This window comes from Crocuta crocuta, unplaced genomic scaffold (assembly GCF_008692635.1).
Source record: "Crocuta crocuta isolate KB4526 unplaced genomic scaffold, BGI_CrCroc_1.0 scaffold526, whole genome shotgun sequence".
Classification (NCBI taxonomy): Eukaryota; Metazoa; Chordata; class Mammalia; order Carnivora; family Hyaenidae; genus Crocuta; species Crocuta crocuta.
Window position 1 is genome coordinate 424,471 of NW_027528811.1, and position 20,870 is coordinate 445,340.

General features: G+C 58.0%; 2 protein-coding genes and 1 long non-coding RNA gene across 5 annotated transcripts in view; 1 reads left to right on the top strand and 2 right to left on the bottom strand.

The window, feature by feature from the left end:
* Window positions 1-536: 536 nt before the first annotated feature.
* TRIM11 (tripartite motif containing 11) lies at window positions 537-8,705 on the bottom strand. Its single transcript, XM_077755878.1, has 6 exons — window positions 8,011-8,705; window positions 5,689-5,784; window positions 5,240-5,470; window positions 2,595-2,617; window positions 2,409-2,509; window positions 537-1,880 (listed from the first exon to the last, which is right to left on the bottom strand). Exons 1-6 carry the CDS (start codon window positions 8,416-8,418, stop codon window positions 1,333-1,335), a joined length of 1,407 nt encoding a protein of 468 aa, XP_077612004.1. The 5' UTR covers window positions 8,419-8,705; the 3' UTR covers window positions 537-1,332.
* Window positions 8,330-20,870, top strand: part of LOC144224784 (uncharacterized) — an 18,824-nt gene continuing 6,283 nt past the window's right edge. The window contains exon 1 of the long non-coding RNA XR_013333135.1: window positions 8,330-8,391. This is a non-coding gene — a long non-coding RNA (uncharacterized LOC144224784). The remainder of the gene's footprint in view (window positions 8,392-20,870) is intronic.
* On the bottom strand, window positions 9,382-15,495 carry TRIM17 (tripartite motif containing 17). Of its 3 annotated transcripts, none has more exons than XM_077755876.1 (7): window positions 15,412-15,495; window positions 13,546-13,979; window positions 12,769-12,864; window positions 12,159-12,389; window positions 10,561-10,583; window positions 10,366-10,457; window positions 9,382-10,114 (listed from the first exon to the last, which is right to left on the bottom strand). In XM_077755876.1, exons 2-7 carry the CDS (start codon window positions 13,972-13,974, stop codon window positions 9,567-9,569), a joined length of 1,419 nt encoding a protein of 472 aa, XP_077612002.1. In that variant the 5' UTR covers window positions 13,975-13,979; window positions 15,412-15,495; the 3' UTR covers window positions 9,382-9,566. The 3 variants fall into 3 exon arrangements, with proteins under 3 accessions (XP_077612002.1, XP_077612001.1, XP_077612003.1); XM_077755875.1 differs by having other exon boundaries at window positions 10,366-10,466; XM_077755877.1 differs by lacking the exon at window positions 12,769-12,864 and having other exon boundaries at window positions 10,366-10,466.

Here is a 20,870-nt window from a genome sequence, read left to right on the forward strand (position 1 = left end):
AAGTCACTTGGGAAGAGATGGGAAACTGCCAGACCCCCAGCTATACTGAGAAAGTACTCACCCATGTGTATGTAATGTGAAGGAGCCATCTAGGATGTTCAGAAGCGGTACACATTTGTAACAACAGCAAAGGAGCACCATGGGGGACACAGTCTGCTAAGCACACAACTCTTTTGATTGTGGCTCAGGTCATCTCATCTTTTAGGGATGGTGCTCTGCATCACGCTCTGCACTTGACAGCACAGAGCCTCCTTGGGATTCTCTCTGCCCCTCCCCCACTTGTGCATACACTCTCAAAATAAACATTAAAAAAAAAGGTAACAATAGCAAGAAGTCTAAAAATGGGAGAATGCATAGCCAGGTAAATGGAGAAGTATTTAGCTACTGTGCATTTTCAGGGTATCTGAAGAAAAAAACAAGAAAAATGTTCCTGAGGCAGGTGTGTGAGATGAATGTCTGTGAGAACCAGGCTGGGAGTCTGTTGTGCCCGTGNCCCCACTTTGCGTTTCCTCACTCCCTCAACCGCAGACATCGGATTACAGACAACAGTTAGTTTATTTACTGTGAGAACAGCCCTTACAATAAATAAAACCTAGGAGTACAAAGAATCCGCACACATCTTTAAGCAGAGTGACCAAGAGTCTGAACAAAGACTAATCCCAGGCTGTTTGCAGGAAGGGGAGGGAGCTGTCTGTGCCTCACCAGCTCCCAGGCAGGGCACACATCTGGGGACTGGATCCGGGTCCACGGAGCTCAGTGAGAGGGCAAGTCCAGCTAGGGGGTCTCAGCCCAGGGGAGACTGTGGGCTTCTCTGCCTGCTCACCCCAGGGGGCCCCCCACATGTCCTGCATCTGACCGGGAGCCCGAGAAGAGCATTTTCAGGAAGACCCAAGTGGTCTGCGATCGGTGGAGGAGGCGCAGTGACTCGGCCCCATGACCTGCACTCCCAGCTTCCTCTGGCTGCCTCTGCATACCAGCTGGTACCTGGCTGTTCCGAAGCAAGCATATCCCACCCCGCCTTGTAAAGGAAGGCTCCTGCTAGGGGGTCAGGCTTCAGTCCCAGAATGTCCCACAGGCCGTGGGGCCTCTCCCCAGACCTCTGCAAGGCTCCGCAACCAGAGTTGGTGACCGGGGTCTCAGTGCCCTGTGGCCCCCAGGACAGGACGCAGCCAGCCCCACACATACACACTGCCAGGAGCCAGTGCATGACTTCAGTTCCACTGTGCGCCTCCCCCGGCTCAGAGGGCAGCACTATCCGCCTGGAGTCCCACGCAGCCTGAAGGCCCCGATCCCTGGAGCCAGGGTGAGGAGCCACGGGGGTCCCCCTCCCCCTCACTGGGGAGCCAGCACGTCCCCGGGCCCGCCTTTCAGCCTGCATATGGTCATGGGCGTGGGGCTGCTGGACAGAGGTGAGAAGAGGGCCCGTAGGGTCCCCGAGAAGGGGGTCTCTGGGAAGGCATATAGGAGCGAGCCGTCGGTGGCGCTGTAGAAGGACAGGTGCCCGGCCTCGTAGTCCAGAAAGATGCCCACGCGCCGCGGCGGGTCGCGCAGCGGGGCAAAGGCGCGCTCGGACGAGTTGTAGTAGCTGCCCAGGAACACCAGGATCCAGAAGCCGTTGCCGGCAAACAGCTCGCCCTTCTCCTTGCGGTTGGCCGTCTCCCTGCAGACGCCCAGCGCCCAGCTGGCCCGCTCCCCCACCTCCACCTCCCAGTAATGACGGCCCGTTGTGAGGGGCTCCCGGCCCAGCACGCAGGGGCCGGGGTCAAAGCGCTCCGGGCTGTCGGGCAGCGCCTGCCGCAGGTCTCCCCGACGCACGCTCTTCCTGTCCTCAGACAGGACCAGCTCTGGGTTGGCAGTGTCAGGATCCAGGGTCACGTCCCCTGCAGACGGAGCGGAGGTCATCGGGTGAGCAATTGGGCTGCCGTGTGCACCCTTGAGGACCACTGTGGGGGCTGGCTGGGGACTGGCCACACCCCATGCCACTCCCACCCTAAAAGCAATCACCTAACCGCCTGCATGCTGTTGCAACTCGGAATGTTCCAGAAGGAAGTCCACACTCCCTCTCCATGCACCTCAAGAAACCCCAAAGGCTCCCTACGTCCATTCTTCCAGCTCCTGGAGCAAGGTGGGAGTGTCCAGCCTGCTCTCACCCTGGGATCCCCACGTCTGGGGTCTGCACAGGCGCTCTGGCACCTGTCCAATGGGGGGGGGGGCGGTCTGAACTCTGCTCTTCCTACACGCATTGGCCAGCAGCCATGCCGGCCTTCCCTTAGCTGTCATCTGGAACCCGAGCCTTCCAGGACTGGAGGGAGGAACTGGGAGCCTGGGTCTGTTCTGGCGGCAGACCCAACCTGCATGCCCACAGGCGCTCAGGACCAGCACCTCCCCTGGGCCACAAGGGCACCCACCTCGGAACCTCCGCAGGGCCTCCACCAGCCCCGGGACCCTGCACACCGTCCTCATCTCCATGGGCACCACTTCAGGCGGCTGCAACTTCACATCCTGGACCCTAGATAGGGCGGAGCACACGTCACCCCTGTGGCAGCCTGACCCTGCACCCCTCCCGCGTCCCGGGGAGAGGCCGGGGCTCCTACCTGCGCAGGGTGTCCCTGATGTCCTGTGGGAGAGACACACGCGGGTCAGCGCCTGTCCCCTGACCCTGAGCACCCCCACGCCCTGGTCACCAGTGCCCCCCAAGACCTGGCTCTGCCCCCCACCACACACACACCAATGATCAGAAACCCACAATGGGGCGTCCCAAGTGCAGCTCAGACACGGGGACCCTGGAAAGATGCCCCTGCATGTGTGGAGAATGTAAGGCACTGGTTACTTGCTTGCCCACCCAGAGCCCCCAGCACCCCTGGGTGGTGGGGACACACAGGGGGGTCCTGGCCTCCAGGGCTCACAGGTACCTGGCCGTCTGCTGCCTGCCCTCCCACAGGGGCCGGACTCACAGCTGCCTTCCACGTGAGCCCTCTCCCCTTGACATTCCTCTCTCCCGTGACTCACGCAGGCACCGTACTCGGCATCAGGGACTGATGTCCTCAGGCCTAACCCCCAGGGCATCAGGACAAGGCTGGGTTTGAGATGGCGACTTTACAGAGGTGGGTCAGGTAACAGGTCACTCGGGTGGGCCCTGATCCGTGACTGGGGTCCTCAGAATATGGGATCGGGGACAGACACACACAGGGACAACCACGTGAGGGTATGGGGAGGAGACAGTGTGCGCACACCAGGGAGAGAGGCCTCACGCCTAGATCTCAGGCTTCCAGTCCCCCAGACTGGGGCACTGTTGTTTGAACCTCCCACTCTGTGTATTTGTCACACGGCCTGAGCTGAGACATTCAGTGAGTTAAAACATGGGCTGCCACTGGGAAGCACCTCAGCCTGTGGTCTTTCTAGAACATACCTGAGAATGGCAGGGGCCTGGGCCACACATGAAGCCCACCCAGTCATTCCCAGCAAATGCCGTGCACCAGATAGCAGGCCAGACCGCGGCATGTAGAAGGAAGTAAGATGTAGTGCCCAGAGAGGGCTTCCCGCGAGGTGGGAGATCCTACACACAAGCGATGGTCTGTATGTGTGTTGGTTTGATGGCGGGAGAAGGGAGGTGCATGACAAGACATAATGGGCCTCAAAGGAACAGGGAGACTGTGAGCTTCTGATGGTACAATGAGGGAGACTGTGCAGGCCTGGAAGAGACATGGGCAAAGGCCCTGGGGCACAAGGATGTGGGCAGAATGCAAAGCAGGAACAGCCTGTCCTTAGTAGTTTTGCTGGGTGGGCAGCCCACCGAGGGAGGCACGGGGGAATGATAGGTACAGTTCTGGTTATCACAAGGCCCTGCCTACACCGAGGGTCATGTGGGGGGCCCTGAGCTCCAGGAAAGGGGCTGGCCTCTGTGTAGACCAGCTCGCCCCTCAGAGACACACATCCCTTTAGGAAAAGGCTCTGTGCGGACCCAGGATGGCTACAGGAGGAGCCTGGGACCCCCAGACTCTGTCACACAGCTGGGACTCAGAGGTGTGAGCTCCTAGAAGTCACCCAAATCCTCACTTCCTCTGTCCATGAGGGCACACACCCCCACCCACCCCAGGTGCCAGGACCCAACTTCCCACTCCATGCAGCAGTCCTCCGCCTACCCCTGAGGTCCAAAGGTACCGGTGCACCTGGCCTCACTCCCTCACACCAGTACACAGGGCACTGCCAGGGGCTGCTCTCCCACCCTCCACCCCCAACACAGGCAAAGGGGGCTCTGGGGCGGGAGTGACGGGAGAAGGGATGGGGGTTCCCAGCCAAGCCAAGACCCAGGCCAGGAGATGTGAGTACGTGGGGCGGGGGTGGGCAGCAGAGGGCAGGTGCAGGTGGGGGAACAGGCAGGAGTCACTATGGGACAGGTGGCCACATTCAGCATGAAATGCAGGAGTGCAGAAGGCCAGTTGAGACCACAAATCACGTTTCACACAGACCTGGGGCTCTGCCCTCATGTCTGGGGCCGACCCCTCCTCTTTCCAGAACTAGCGGTGCGCCTGGCTTCTCCAGCCCCGTTCACTTCCCCCGACCTTCTTGGCTGGCTGCCCAGACTCCACCTCACTGACCACAGCCTACTCCTGGAACCCCCACCAGACAGTGGCCTCTGGTTCTTCCTTTTCCCAGGCTTGAAACCTCCTGGTGTCTCAGCAGGGGCAGAAGGACCAAGTTCAAACCCCAGGAGGGCAGTCAGGAGCCTCTGCCTGGTCAGTGAGACGCAGGAGGTCAACCCCCCCCCCCCAACCCGTGCAGTGGGAGGCGCCGGGCTGCACATGCAGCGCCCTCACTCCTGCCCTCTGCCAGGAGCCAGGCAGTTTCAGGGCCACACGAGGCTGCTGGAGGAACCCTACAGGACACCTACCAAGCTTCTCGGCCCAAGGGACCGGAACCTCTGGAGCTACCCTGGTGACCCACAGACCCCGGACGCCACCTGTCACATGGCCCAGTAGGGCTCCGGGACAGGCAGCAGAGCAGTTCTGCGGTTGTGCATGGAGTTCCGCATCTGTACGCACTCGCACTCCGCAGGACCCGCAGCCACATGTGGCCTGGCCCAGCTACCCCCACTCCCACCTCTGACAGGTGGGTGATGCGGAGGTGAGCGCGCAAAGTGCCCGCTCCGTGGCAAATTCCTCTGCTTTCCTCCCCTCTGGCGCATAAGCCCGTCCCCACCCAGAGCCACTCCCCCTCCCCCGCGCACACCCCAGCTCACCTGCAGCAGCCCCAGAGCTGGCAGCTGGCAGCGCCCCTCCAGATCCGCGATGAGCTCAGCCAGCTGCGTGCTCTGCTGCCCCAGGCGGGCGGCGCTCTCCCGGAGTGGGGGCAGGACCTCCAGTTCCTCCTCCTCCAGCCTCTGCAGTAGCCGCTGCTCCTCCTCCGCCAGCAGCCGGCGAAGCCGCTCGAACTCCGCCAGCACATTCTGCCGCTGGCTCTCCACCATCTTCTGCGGGGCGGACAGGGCAGCTGAGGGCCCGGGCCCCCACCAATCCCCCACCTGGGGCCCCCACGCCCTGTCCCGTCCCCAACTTACCCCACGGGAGGGTTACACACAGACAGAGTCTGGCACAGAGACCCCTCTGAATACGCAGCACAAGGGAGGAGCCCGCCTGCCTGCCACCCCCATGCTGGGACCCTGGGCACCTCAGGCACCGCGCCACCTGCCTGCCACAGGGCACAGGTCTCCTCGGCCTGGGCCTGGAACAGCAGCGCATCCTCCATTTGCTTCCGCAGATGCTCCAGGGACTTCTCCAGCTTTCCCTACAGGGAGTTGAAGCCGCTGTGACTCTGGCTAGGCTGGCCCTGTCCCCACTCCAGTCAGCCCCAGTGGGCACGACACATGGGACAGCCTCAAATCAACCAGAGAGGCCCTCCCAGCACCGAGGCCCCTTGCCTATGTCTCCGATCTCCCACACCCCCAGCCTCGACTCAGCCACCTTTCCCTCCCCACGCTTTCTCTGGGCTCCCTACAGGCCTCACATCTCCCCACCTGACTATGCTGTCCAGTCGCCTTCTAGATGGACTAAGGCCCGGGAGGCGGCGCTTTTGGGGACCTAGGACCCCAGGGTGTGTGAATGCCAGGCACAGCCCGTTGGGGACAGGTAAGGATGGTGTGCTGGGCACCCCCAGGATGAAGGGCAGCTACCCGCTAGTACAAGGAAGGAGGTCTGAAGGTGCCACCCCAGAGAGGGCCTATCTGGAGCAGATGCAGGAAGAGCCCTCTGCCCTCCTCCTTTCTGCCTCAAGGCAGAGCAGAAATTTCACATAAGAAGGGTACCCTCCCTGTCTGTACCGGGAAGGGGACAGCACTCATCACAAGGTCTTTGTCAGACAGAAGTGTGCCTGAACGGACCTGATGACTCAGAAAGCCCTGATCTTCCATCTGCTCCCCCCATATATTCTCTAGTTCCTTTCCCACAACTTACCGGCCCTACAAGTCCTAAGTCACTTTCCTTTGTCTAGCCACTTCTCCCCAGCTTATGGCCCTTTGTTAAAGTGGAACATAATCCCATGTCTATAGGAGTTTTTAATTTCATCTCTGTGAAGCCCTTATGCCATGTAACATTTAAAAGACTAACAAAATTATGGGGCACCGGGGTGGCTCAGTCTTGGCTCAGGTCATGATCTCGTGGCTCATGAGTTCAAGCCCCGGAGCCAGCTCTGTGCTAACAGCTCAGAACCGGGAGCCTGCTTCAGATTCTGTGTCCCCCTCTCTCTCTGCCCCTCCACTGCTCATGTTCTCTCTTTCTCAAAAATAAACAGTAAAAAAAAATTTATTTAAAGACTAATACAATTATGTGTTTTTTTTCACTTGTTACTCTGCCTTTGTTAGCTTAATTCACAAGCCTCTGTTACTGAACCTAACAGGTTAGAGAAAAAGCTTTGCCCTCCCCTACAATAGGAAGGGGTTTAAGTGCTACCCCAAGAGGCTGTATCAGGCCAGCCAGAAGGGGCCTCTGGAGAGCTGCTGGTCACTCTCTGCTCCTGTTGTCACTTTCCACTCAGTGACAGGAGAGCACATTTGCTAGGCTGACAGAAGGGGTGGCATCCTCGTGTGGTACCTCAAAGTGCGAAGCAAGACTACAGGGGTCTACGTCAGGACAAGCCCACAGATGCATGTCAGGGTCTGAGTTTGTCCTGTTCTAAAACAGCAACAAACCGGCCAAGTATTGGTTCCAGTGGCTAAGCCCCGTCCATGGAGCAGGCCAGCAGACACACACCCCCGACCATGAAACAAAACACAAACCAGTAAAATGCTGGCAAGGTGTCCCCCATGTGCTCCGTACCTCGGGCTCCAGGAGCAAACGCTCCCAAAACCCGGGGGGGAGGGGGTACTGCAGATGCGTCTGCCCTGAACTCTCAGCAGTTGTGTGCGGGCTGGTTTGTATTTTAAGGAAATGCGTTTCCAGAACAGGTAAGAGGCTTCGCCGCCAGGGGTCAAAGCAGGGCGGATCCCTGGCAAGTCAGGTGGCATCAGTGGCCTCACGCATCCCACTCAGAAAGCCTGGCACCTCGTGGGGTCCTGGTACCTTGCCTCTCAGGGCAATGGCTCTGTCCCACCCATCCCAGCCCAGCTGGCTTCTCATATCTCCTCTCCACCCCACTGCCCTGCCTTGCCTTGCCCACGACCCTACGAGGGTTGAGTCCGAGTCTGTTTACACAGCCACATCTAAGGTTCTCTCCCTGCTTTCTCCTTTTCTGGGCTCCATCCCTGCCAAGTCCTCACTCCAGACTCCCACCATGTCAGCCTCTCAGGCAGCACGCCTATCCCCGATCTACAAGCCGGTGCCCCACTGGTGAGTGGTGTCCCAGGCGCGGGATGGCGCCGGCCGGGGAACCGCTGCTCGAGCACTCCCTGAACCCCCTGCACCCCGGCCAGGAACACTCCAGTTCCCGGATCCCGCCAGTCCTCGGATCCCGCACGGGCCGAGCGGGATCCCGCTCCCCACCTCCGGGCCCCGACTCCAGCCAGGCCCCGCCGCACACCTTGAGGTCGTCGGCCGCGTCCTGCAGCGGGCGCACGCGGTGCGTCCAGTGCTCCCCGGAGCGCTCGCAGGCGGCGCACAACAGGCGCAGCTCGTCTCCACAGAAGGCAGCCAGCGGCTCGCGGTGCGCGGCGCACACGCCCTGCGGGACGGGCGACGGCGGGTGCAGGCGCCGCGCCATCTCGGCCATCTTGGCGAGCGGGCGGTTGGGCCGCAGGTTCCTCTGCGGGGACAGCTCGCGGCACTCTGGGCAGGCGTACGGGCCCTCGGGCTGTCCCCAGCAACGTCGGATGCACTCGCGGCAGAAGTTGTGGCCGCAGTCGGTCATCACAGGGTCGGTGAAGTAGTCAAGGCAGATGGCGCAGGTGGCCTCCTCCTGGAGGTTAGTGGACAGGTCGGGGGCGGCCATGGTGCTGGTGGGGCGGAGGAGGGCGGCGCTCTCCGCGGGCTCGGGCGGAGGGTGGCCTCAGTCGCCGGGACTCCTGGGAGCGCGCTGGGACACTAGGGCTCCGGGGACGCAGGCTTCGGGCAACCCGAGGTCGCGAGGCTCAGGCACAGGGGGACGCGGGGACTCCGGGGACGCGAAGCGCCAGGGGTCCGGGGGTTGTGGGCTCCGGGGCGCGGGGCACCTGGGGTCGCGGGACTCTGGGCTCCAGGGACGCGCGGGGCACAGAGCTCCAAAAGGCAGACAGGAAGAGGANCTTGGGCGCGCGCTGCTGGCTCTGGGTCATCTCCCCCTCGGATTCCTGAAAGGGACGGTTGCAGGACCCGGGGCAGCGGGAGCCCCGCACGTTCACTGGATTCCCCGCGCTGTACAGTGACTGCGAGGACAAGGGGAGCCTGAGCCCGCTTGTGGCGAGCTCCGGGACGTTCCCCGTGGGCCGGGCACGATCAGGATCTGTGCAGAAAGGAGCTGGGCCTGTAGGGACTCTGGCTTTACGGTAGACTTTCACCGACTGGGATTCTGGGGTTCCCGGCCTGTCGTGAGGTAGTTAATGAGCCTGAAACTGCGAGGGCGGGGGTGGGGGTGAAGAGACTCTTCCACCCGAGATCCATGATCCCTGCAGGTTCACCTTCAAGGCCGGACGGTTCTGAGGGTTTTAGCGATGCAGTTTGAAAAGTTTCATTTTCCCACGGCCCCCCCTCCCCTGACACCCGCGAAGGGTGCACACGTGGAAGCTTTGGAAGACAAGGTGGACCGGCTCTACGTGTCCCAGTGACCAATGCTCAGGCAGCATCCTTTCGTGGGCGTGTGTCGAAGGGTAGCACCCCACGCTGCGCCTGGCACGGATGTCCCCACTTAGAATTGGCCCAATGTGACACCCAGCGGCTTTCAAAGTTTCCTTTATAACGCGTGTGTGAATGCAGTCTCTTGACATTTAACGACTTTAATCGCGATTATAGATAAGCTTTGCGAAACCGCCTTGCGCAGCCAGCCAGTGGTTCACAAGCGCTCCACCGTAGATAGGTCTGGCTGGTGGCCTGTGCTGAGCGGGACCACCGCACCTTCCGGAGAAACCAGGGACGCCCGCGACCCCTTTCCCCCGGCCTGTGCCCCTATCCCTTCACCCACAGGGTCACTGTAGAGATGACCATCTGGCCTGACTTGGGGGCCCCCAGGCAGAAGAAGGGCTGCAGGGGGCCGGAGAATTGCTGCTGGGCGTAGGTGTGCAGATGGGACCCGTCCTTCAGGTTGTAGAAGGACACTTCCCCCGCCTCAAAGTCCAGGAAGACCCCCATGTGGCTGGGGGGCTCGGCCAGCGTGACAGGGGTTGGGGCGGATGCGCTGGGCATGTACTTCTTGCCTTTGCACAGCTGCACCACCCAGAACCCATTTTCGGGACACTTGGGGACCCTGTCCCTCCGGCTCACGTTGTCCCTGCACACGCCCAGAGCCCAGAGTGCGTCACCGGTGAGGTTCATGCCCACCTCCCAGTAGTGTCTGCCAGAGGAGAAAGTCTCCCGGCCCACGGCGCAGGGGTAGGCCAGGAACCGTTCCTTGCTGTGGAGCGCGCCCTCCAGTGGCGTGGTCAGGTAGCGCCTCTGGCGGCTCTCGTATAAGAGGAGGTAAGGGTAGGCAGTGGTGGGGTCCAGCACCACATCCTCTGCAGACAGGCGGGGGATGGGCAGCGAATCATCCCTGCTCTCCCTAACCACCCCCCAGGGCTGAGTCCAGCTGTGGACCTGGGTCACTGGGGTCCTTCCCCCAGCTGTCTACATTGGTGGTGCTAAGGAGCTGAGAGCTGGGGGGCCATTGGGGCATCTCACCGTGTCCCCCCATAGGAATGGAAAGGGTACAGAGTGTGAGTGTCGCATACAGGACGGTCCCCTGCCCCCCTGCTTGGCCCCTGTTTACCTTGGAAACTCTTGAGCACCTCTATCTGTCCGGGGACCCTGCAGACTGTCCTCAGCACAGTGGGGGTGACCTCTGGGTACTGCACACTCAGGCTGTTCTTCCTCCAGTGGACACAGGGTCATTGTCCCCTCCAGCCCCATGCAGAGCCCTCCCTGTGCCCATCACTGCCTCCCTCCCCCATAGGTGGCCACAAACCTGTTCAAGAGCTCCTTCATATCCTGCAAGACACAGAGGGAGGGAGATTGGCAAGGCTCCTTTAGGGGTCTAAGGTGTTGCTTCTGCCTTTCTGGTCTGTAGAGCTAGAGGCTACGGTGTTTTCCCATGGCCCTGTGTCCCCACTCCAGAGCATAACCCAGACTGGGCTGCACACAGGAAGCCTATGCTCTGGCCTGGCCCAGCCTCCTGCTCTCCCCACATGATGCCTGTGTGGTGGGACTGGGGGGACAGGGCAGATGACCACCAGTGTGCCTTCTGTAGTTCAGCCTCACCGCAAGTTACAGAGAAGGCAGCGGGTTAGCTTGCAGATAGGCTGCTTGTTAAAGAAGACAGAACATTCCTCTAGGCCTGGGCTAGTGGATAACCTGTCATCTAGAGCAGGACCCTTCCTGGAAACAGGACCCATGGAGGTCAGGACAACCGACCAAAAGCTGGGCCTGAGCCGGGCAGACAGGAAGGAGGCAGGCGTTCCCTGCATGTGGGGTTTGCTTCTGTCGTGGACACGCGCACGGGAGTGTGTGGGATCTTATCTGTCCCCGTGGATCGCATCACCCCACATGGTTGGCAAATCACCCTCTTGTCAGTTGACATAACCCCCCACTTTCAGGGCCTCAGTATGCTGGCCTGTCCCTGCAAGGCCAGCTGTGGCCTCTCGTGGTTGCCATCCTGGGGCACAATCACATGACTCCCTCCTGCCTGTGAAGTCATGGGTGCCTATCTGGGTCAGTGTGTCCGTGCCCCACATCACCACAATGATGACAGCTGCCCCCAAGCCGCCTCCCTGGGCTAGAAAAGGAGTGGACACACATCTGCAGGACGGGAGCCTGTCATGGGCTGACTGCTTCAAATTCATACGCTGGAGCCCCAGGCCACAGAACCTCAGAGGGGGACTGTACTTGGGGATTGGGTCAATAAGAGCTGATGACGGTATAACAAGGTCACTAGGGTGAGACCCTAACTCCCTAACATTGGTGTCCTTGCAAGGAGAGGAGTTTAGGACACAGACAGGCCCAGAGGGATGACTGTGCAAGGACACAGGGAGAAGATGGCCATGTATACATCAGGGAGAGAGACCTGGGGAGGAACCGGCCCTGCCGGTGCATGGATCCCACACTCCCCGCCTCCTGTGGTCTTTGTGAGGCAGCCTGAGGTGAGTCAGAGCCTTCCCCAGTGTGTATTAGTTCCAGAAGTCACTCAGTCAACCACAGATGGGCCTGTGCTCCCCCCACCCAACCCAGGTGAGCAGGGGTGCTGAGGTCTCCTCTCCCCCTCCCAGGTAAGTAGGGGTGCTGAGAACTCCCCACAACCCAGACAGGTGAGCAGAGGTGCTGAGGTCTCCTCTCCCCCCGAGGTGGGTAAGGAGTGCTGAGGACTCCCCCCAGACAGGTGAGCAGGGCTCCTGAGGTTCTCCCCACGACCCCAGGTAAGCAGAGGTGCTGAGGTATCCTCCTCCCCCCAGAGGAGGTATCCATCCCCCCAAGAGCAGGCGTCCCCCCAGGAGCAGGCATCCTACCCCCAGGAGCAGGCGTCCTCCCCCCAGGAGCAGGCATCTCCCCAGGAGCAGGGCGTCCCCTCACCTGCAGCATCTGCAGTGGACTGTGCTCATTCCTGTCTTCCAGCTGCAGCAGCAGCATCTCCAGGGAGTGACCCTGCCGCTCCAGGGTGGCCGAGCTCTCCCGCAGTCTGGCCCCCACCTCCTCGTCCTCGGCCTTCAGGGCCTGGAGCAGACGCTGCTCCTCCTCCAGGAGCAAGAGGCCCACCTTCTCAAACTCCACCATGATGCGCCGCCTTTGCTCCTTCACTTTCTCCTGCAGGGGGTGGGCGGTGGGAGGTGCAGGTGTGAGGCTCTGCCAGGACCCCCAGCTGCCCAGTGGCATCCGCTCCCTTTCCCGAGAGGGCAGCTCCCAGGATGCTGGCACCGCCCCCCCCCCCCCAGGGCCCTGCTGAGGCACGGAGAAGGAGCCAATCCAGCAGGGGAGGGAGCCCCTCTGTGGGGTCACCAGCTGAGCCCTAAGCAGCAGCACCCAAGTGTCCCTGTGCTCTCCTCCTTGCATCTCTGATCCGTGTTCTGGATCCTGATTCTATCGAAAATCCCAAGCTCCGGGTATGTGTTCGCATCCACACAGGGCTTGTGCAGGCCTGCCCACACAATGCAGCTCCTGTGTGCATCTCGCTCCCAACACCTGCCTGCCATTCCGCCAAGGTCTGCCTCTCCCTGGCCTGCAGCCTCCCAGTCTTCATCATCTCCTCCCGAAGGTGCCCCATGTCCGCCTGCAGCTTCAGCTGTGGGACACACAGACCGCAGGGGGTTGGAGGTCAGAGAATCTGCACAGTGCCCCCACCCCAGAGAGGGATGTGAGGGGGTCCTGGGGAAGGACACCACCCAAGACGTGCCCCTTGGGCAGGACGGTTATTATGAGCTGGAGCCAATCGAGGAAGAGCACTACAGAAAGATGCCTTCCTGAGCCTCCCCTTATCTGGTAAAGGAGAGAAGTGCCAGGAATGCCCTCTTCCAAGGTTTATGGCGCTACAAGAAGAAGGCAAGCTGGCGCCCAGATGCACCTGCACTAACAGCCCTTCTCTTCATGAGTTTCCCTATATTTGCTTTCTGCTGGACTCTGCACATGTCTCCAAGCCCACACACTGAATCTGAAACCCCAGCATGGCGTGAGGAGGTGGGGCTCCTGGGGGCGATCAGGTCTCAAGGGCGGCATCCCAGGAATGGGATTGGTGTGCTCAGACAAGAAACCCCACAGAGCTCCCCACCCAGTGAGGACAGGGAACAAGGAGGAGAGCTCTTTCCCAATGGTGCTGGAGCCCTAGCTGGACAGACCTTGGGCAGGACCCCCAGAAGTGTGGATTCCGGCCACCCGCTTCATTGTGGGAGCACGTGGACACTTGGGCCGTATGTTACGGGGACTCTTCTCCTGCCTGGTGCACACACCAGGATGTCCCTGTGCCCACCTTGTACTCCTGCACCGCCTCCTCAATGGGGACCACCCTGTGGGGCCGATGTTCCCGGGCCTCCCTGCACACCACACAGATGGGGATCTGGTCGTCCTCACAGAAGAGCTTCAGCAGCTCCTGGTGCACTGCGCACAGGTCCCTGCTCTGGAAGTCGGGGTGCTGCCGTGCCATCTCGGCCATCTTGGTCAGCAGGCGGTTGGGCCGCAAGTTCCTCTGGGGGGACAGCTCCCGGCACTCGGGGCAGGGGAAGGAACCCTTCCGCTTCCTCCCCCCTTTCCTGCCTTTGGCCTTCTCCCAGGTCAGCCGGATGCACTCCCGGCAGAAGTTGTGGCCGCAAGAGGTCATCACCGGGTCCGTGAAATAGTCAAGGCAGATGGAGCATGTGGCCTCCTCCTGCAGCTTTCTGGCAAGTTCCAAGGCATCCATGCCTCCTGAGCAGGAAGTAGAGTGTCCCTCACACCCCTGTCTGTGGCCGGCCCCACCCACTTTAGGGAGAATCTTGCTAAATTGAGTTAGAGCACCCCCACACACAACCTCCACATGATGTCTGATCTGGCTCCTCACCTCCCACTGACCTGTCTACAGCAAGAATCCTGTTAGGCCAGTTTGGCAAGAATCTCCCTCTTAGTGGTTTTCCATCACTGACCCCCCACTTCCCTGAATCGCCATAACCCCCCACTTGTCCAGCATATACTGAGTGAGCCGGTTCTATGCTGGGGTCTCTCAGAGCCTATTGCAGTACTCCTGAACAAAGTCTGTCATTACTGTTCTGACAACGGGCTAGCTCTGGTGTTCCTCGACAAGGTGCAGTGCAGGGCACACAGTGTGTGTGCATACACGCACGGACGCGCACACACAGCGCACAGACACATGCACACATACACAAAAGCGCATGCACATGCACAAAACATATTCCCATGTGTGTGCATGCAGGCATACATGCACACCCGCATACACACAGTATACACACATGCACGGGACATACATGCACTCATGCACAGAACATGCACACATGCACGCACATACACCCAAGCACACACACAAACACACATATACAAACACACACATGCACGCAAGGACACACATGTACGCACAACACACATGCACACATTCACGCACACACATTCACACATGCAGATATGCACATACATACACACATGCACGCACACACATGCACACACATATAAACAGGCACCCATGCACACACATACATGCACACACAAACACATGCACACATAAACAGGCACACATGCACACGCATACATGCATACACATGCACATGCATACACAAACATGCACACACATGCACACACATACACGGTCACACTGGGCGTGTGACCTGGTCACTCCCTGACCCTAGGCCATGGAGGTCCAAAGCCCCCTCTAGTTCACAGGGCGGTTATTGGGGCCCTGTTAGGGGATTTGAACATCATTTCTGAACTTCAGTCACTATCCCAGCGCCTCCCATGGTCCGTGACACTGGTTCAATTTATCTGGAGCTGTCTCTGCAGACACTGTGGGGGTCAGTGTCTCCCTCTGCTCTCTGCCACCCTCAGGTGCACTGCTGCCCACCCAACAGAAACGCGGCCAGCGGGGCAAGCTGGTGAGTTGGGGCTCTGGATCAGAATCCGGGCCAGCGGCCCAAGGGCCCCAGGTCAGTGAAGCTGGACAGGCCACCCTCAGTCCGAGAATGCTTTTCTGTAAATGTGGGGCGAAACCAGTTCACCAGTCTGGTTCCACGTGGTAACCATCCTGGAAGCCGGGTCTGCTCCTGGGGCAACAAAGCACGCCGCCCGCACCTGAGCCTCTGAGCGCACGGGGTGACAGCCCGCCTGCCTCCTCCCTGGAGGGACTGGTACTCACCACCCGGGAGGGGGCCACAGGACGCCCGTTGTCCCCAGCCACGCCAGCCACGCGCGCGCAAACAGCGCCCCGGAAAGCCTGCGTTTGCGCAGTGAAGACCAAGGAGCGGTGGCCGCGGGGGCGTGGGGGCCCCGGGGGTGCTGGGCTTTGTGGCGTCAGCATGGGGGGGGGCGACCTCAGGGACAGGGGCGGCGTGGTAGGGGCTAGTTCTCAGGTGGGGCAGAGGATGGGTGCGGGGAGGGTTTGTGGGGCTCACTGTCAGCAACCTGGGGATGGGGGCAGGGACAGCTCAGAGTGGGTCAGGGGTGGGAGGGAGGAGGTTTTGGCAGCCCAGCCGGGAGGAGGGAAGAGGGATGATAGAGAATGGAAATTTGTGTTCAGGAAGGGAGCAAACGCCAGTGGGGGATGATATTTGTGAGAGGCTGGGAGAGGGTTGTGGGGCGGTTGGGGGGGCAAGGGGTGGATCCCCAATGGGGAAGAGATGAGAGGAAAAACGGAGTAAGTGTGGGCTCCCAGCGCGGGGGGATGAGGAGGTGTAGGAGGGCAGGGCCCAGCCGCAGGAGGTTAAGGGGGTAGGGTGGGGATGAAATGGGGTCGCTGGGGGGAGGCAGCAGGGCGGCACTCGGTTGGGGGAGGTGTAAGGTGGCAGGGCCCTGCAGGGGGAGGTGAAGGGAGGGGTCCCTGGGTGAGGGTGGGGATGAAGTAGAGTCGCTGGGGCAGGGGGAGCAGCGGTGTGGGGTGGGGGGAGGCTCGCACAGCAGCCCCGCCTCTCTGGTGGTGACTTCCAGTGGTCAGGGGAGGGAGCAGCGTCCAGATCCCGGGTTAGGGAAGGAGGACCAGATCAGACGGGAACTGGTCATGGTGTACCCTTTGGGGTCCAGCCGAGTCCACGGCAGGTCGCTGCCCACAACCCGGACGTAGGGCTGGCTGGTGGCTGCGCGTCCCCGAGTCCTAGTGGACATATGAGGAAACTGAGGCTGGGCCACGGCAAGAAGGCAGGAAAACAGGCATACAGGTGTAGACGCACACAACCAGGAGAGTCTGGACGCAGCCCCGTGGGTGCGCCTGGGCCATGCAAGAGGGGCGGGCGTATGGCCTGCCAGAAGAGTTTGCACTTGTTTCTGATTCTAATACATCCTGCGGGAGCCACGACCCCTCTGCTGTCCTTTCCATCAGCCAGGGTCTTCTGGGCGGAGGGTGTCTTTCACTCTAGGAAATAGAATCACGGAATGTTCAAATCTTGAGTTAAAAAATGTCAAGAAGACCCACGAGAGAGCAATGCATCCCGTCGCAAATTGCCCAGATCTGCTGTTTACTGTGTTTGCTGCATCTGGCCTGTTGTTTTGTCTAGGTAGAGAACGTCTTTGTTATTTAAGCAAACCCCAGACAGCACTGGGTTCGTGTGTGCCTGCCCCAGACAATACCTGGAGGAGGACAGATGAAAAGACAGGAGAAACCACACTGTGTGTGCGCTGGGGAGCCTGACAATGTTAATTATGGGATGTAATGCTTCTTATGAGGGGGCAAATGGCCTCTGTGGGGAAAACAGCTTCTTTAGGAAAGGCAAGTGGGTTTCTGGGAGAACAAGAGATAAGAAAGCTGTGATCCATCTGTCTCCACAGCTGCCGGTGGTCTTTCCATGTCCTTGGGGCCCGAAAGCTGCTTAGAGAGGGGCTTTACGGCAGCCTCATTTCCCAGAACTCGCTGCTTTTAGTCAAACAAGAGAAGCCCCAAGGAGGCTTTCCTTTGCATCTGTTGAATCTTAAGTGACTTTATCTTAAAATAATATGGCAATTCTGGGGTCCAGAGTGGCCCCCACACTTCCCACACATCTCTAAAACTGTTTCTTACATAACCACCACCGACCATAATTCCTATAAGCCCTCTAGTCCTTGCTGACACCACATCTGCCATCTCCGCATTTGTTGAAAAGGTTAGTCTTGAAAAGAGGTATTTGAAGCCTTTAAGTCGGTAAGGTTCCTCTTCTCTTTCATGCCAGTGACTGCAGACATGGGGTGGGGTGCCCTGTGGAAAGAAGCCCTGTTTTCTGGATCTGTCGCCTTGCTTCCTTACCACATTACTGATTTTGTCCCTTCCTCCTGGGAACTCCTTGCCAAAGAAGGTTTGCTTTAAAGCTGAGCTTTATGAGGGGGCTACACAGTGGGATGCCCTCGGTCTCCTCCAGGGAGCTTTAATTTTTTTTTTAATTTTTTTAAATTTTGATTTTTTTGAGAGACAGAGACAGAAAGACAGAGCACTAGTGTGGGGAGGGACAGAGAGAGAGAGAGACAGAATCTGAAGCAGGCTCCAGGCTCCTCGCTGTCACCACAGAGCCCAGTGCGAGGTTTGAACTTGTGAACTTTGAGATCATGACCTGAACTGAAGTTGGACACTTAACTAACTGAGCCACCCAGGTGCCCCTCCCCTGGGGAGCTTTAAGCAACCCTGTGCATGGGCAGCTCAGAATCTCTGTGGAGGGACCTGGCACCACAATTTTTAAAGCTCCCAGAAAACCTCTCACTGTAAGAAAAAATACAATAAAAAACAAGAGGTTTGGTTCTCCCTGTTGAAAATAAGAGACTTTCTTTCTCTGTCCTTTTGAAATGCACATAACTCTTTTCAATGACTGAAGAAGGACCTGGGAACATCTCTTGGGTGGTCTGGTGGTCATGTTCATTTGACAACAAAATTGTTTTCTTTTTCTTCTCTCTTTGTTGAGAGCTTCTCTGGATTGGGAGCAGATTTCATTGCATTTCATTATATTTCCCCAGCATGATCTAATTCACCTAAAGATTTTGATTTTTGGTTTGTAGCCACATTTGCCACTTTTAATCAGAGGAACAGAAACATAAAATTAAAGTGTGAAAGGAAATATAAAGTTTCAAACGACGAGTTTTGTGCATTTATTCTTCTGAGGCATAGGGAGAAGAAATCTTTCTATCCTCTTAGGTTTGAGCCTGAGGTCTGCGAATTAAGCTGACAAAAGACAGAATAACAGAAGAAAAGTCTATGGATTTTATTTGATTTTTTAATGTGCATAGGGGCTTCATAGAAAAGAATAGAAAAACCCAAAGCAACAGACTTGGGGGCCTATATGCAATTTTAACAAAGGGTGATATGTTGTGCAGAACTGACAAAAGGGACTTTGGGCTTCTTTGGAGGTTAAATAGTGGGAAAGTAAAAGGGTTATAGTAAGGTTTTCTTATGCAGACTCATCTCAGTGCTGTCTCCATCTCTGGTAATAAGGTAATTGTCCCTTTCTTGCTATAGGGATGGCAGCAACATCTTTACAAGGGGTATTTATGTCCTGCTTTTAGGCAGAGAGAAGAGCATAAAACCCATCCTGTGTGTGTGTGTGTGGGTGGGGGGTTTCTCACTTGTCTTCAGCTCAAAATAATCGTATGCCAGACTGGCATGTTCAGAGGTTACTATTTCGATGCCCTGATGTATTGGATCTGAAGTGGTTATAGCCACAGATACACAGAGCTGGGTACTAGTTAAAGGTGGTAAAGATATTTTATTCAGCCAGAGTAGAAAGATGCTCAGTATACAACTGAGCTGAACTCCGAATACACCAGAGACAGCTGGAGATTTCTACCAGGGAGCAGAGAGAGGGTCTCAACCCTAACAGGCTACTACAGACAGGGTGGCTTATAAACAACAGCTTGCACAATTTTGGAAGCTGGAAAGTCTGAGATTGAGGTGCTGCTAGGTCAGCGTCTGGTGAAAGCCTGATTCCTGGTTCATGGTCAGTGTGTGCTTACTGTGTCCTCACCGGTGGATGGGGCAAGAGTACTCTCTGGAGTGTCTTTTTTTTTTTTTTTTAATTTATTTTTAAATTTTTTTTAATGTTTTATTTATCTCTAGGAGAGAGAGAGAGAGACAGCGTGAGCAGGGGAGGGTCAGAGAGAGAGGGAGTCACAGACTGGAACAGGCTCCAGGCTCTGAGCTGGCAGTCAGCACAGAGCCCGACGCGGGGCTCAAACCCATGAACCGCGAGATCATGACCTAAGCGAAAGTCGGACGCTTAACCGACTAAGCCACCCAGGCGCCCCTCTGGAGTGTCTTTTATAAGGGCACTAATATCACCAGTGGGGCCCCCACCCTCAGGAGCTCATCACCACCCAAGGACCCTGCTTCCAAAATCCAAAACACTGGCAGTTACGTGTCAACATACAAACCTTCAGTCGATGGCACTTAGTATTCTTGCTCAGGCGAGTCAAAGATGTACGAAAATGTCTAAAGCAGGGAGTGAGGGGGAGCGCCTAGGCGGCTCAGTTAAGCATCTGACTTCAGCTCAGGTCTCAGGTTGTGATCTCATGGTTGGTGAGTTTGATCCCCACATCAGGCTCTGTGCTGCTAGCCCAGAGCCTGCTTGGGATTCCCTCTATTCCTCTCTCTCTTCTCCTCCCCCCACTTGCCCCTTCTCTCTCTCTCTCTCTCAAAATAAATTTAAAAACTTAAAAAAGGTGGGGGGTGAGGAACTTGCTCAGACATCAAGTGGCAGGGGTGGGGCCTCTTGCCAGGCAGACTAAACAGGGTTCTTGCTACGGCTGGGTTGTGCTGGGCTGGACGCAGGAGCCCACGGGTGAGGTCTCGTGGAGGAGAGGGCTCAGAGGAGCCTCACAGGTTTGGTCAAGGGGAATCACTGTCAGCAGTGACGCGTGAGCTTGCACGCCTGCAGTGCAGTGGGATGCTGGTGTCAGATGGGGGTCTGGAGGGCCAACCCCCTGCCCCCGGGCACAGCAGGACCCTTCTGGAAGAGCCCTCCCAATTGGGATCTGTCTCCTAGAGAACAGGATGCTTGCCTGTCTTCTATCAGGAATCTGGTGGGAGCGGCCTTAGGTCAAGTGCCCACAATCCTGCAGCATCAGGCGGGGTTCTGGTTTGTCTTTGGAAACTGCACAGAGTCTGGGGCGCCTGGGTGGCTCAGTTGGTTGAGCATCCGACTTCAGCTCCGGTCAAATTCTCACAGTCTGTGGGTTCGAGCCCTGCATCGGGCTCTGTGCTGATAGTTCAGAGCCTGGAGCCTGCTTCAGATTCTGTGTCTCAGGGCGCCTGGGTGGCTCAGTTGGTTAAGCGTCTGGCTTTGGCTCAGGTCATGATCTCATGCGTCGTGGGTTTAAGCCCCGCGTCGGCTCCGTGCTGACAGCTCAGAGCCTGGAGCCGGTTTCAGATTCTGTGTCTCCCTCTCTCTCTGACCCTCCCCTGCTCATGCTGTCTCTCTCTCTCTCTCAGAAATAAATAAAACATTACAAAAAAATTTTTTAAGAAAAGATTCTGTGTCTCCCTCTCTCTCCACCCCTCCCCCACTCTCTCTCTCTCTCTCTCTCAAAATAAAAAAATAAAACATAAAATTTTTTTTTAAAAATCTGCACAGAGTTATTCTTGTCTTCTTCTACTTTGTGTAGTCCCTCAAATGTCTGCAGGTCTCCCCCCACCCCACCCCTTTCCCCCTG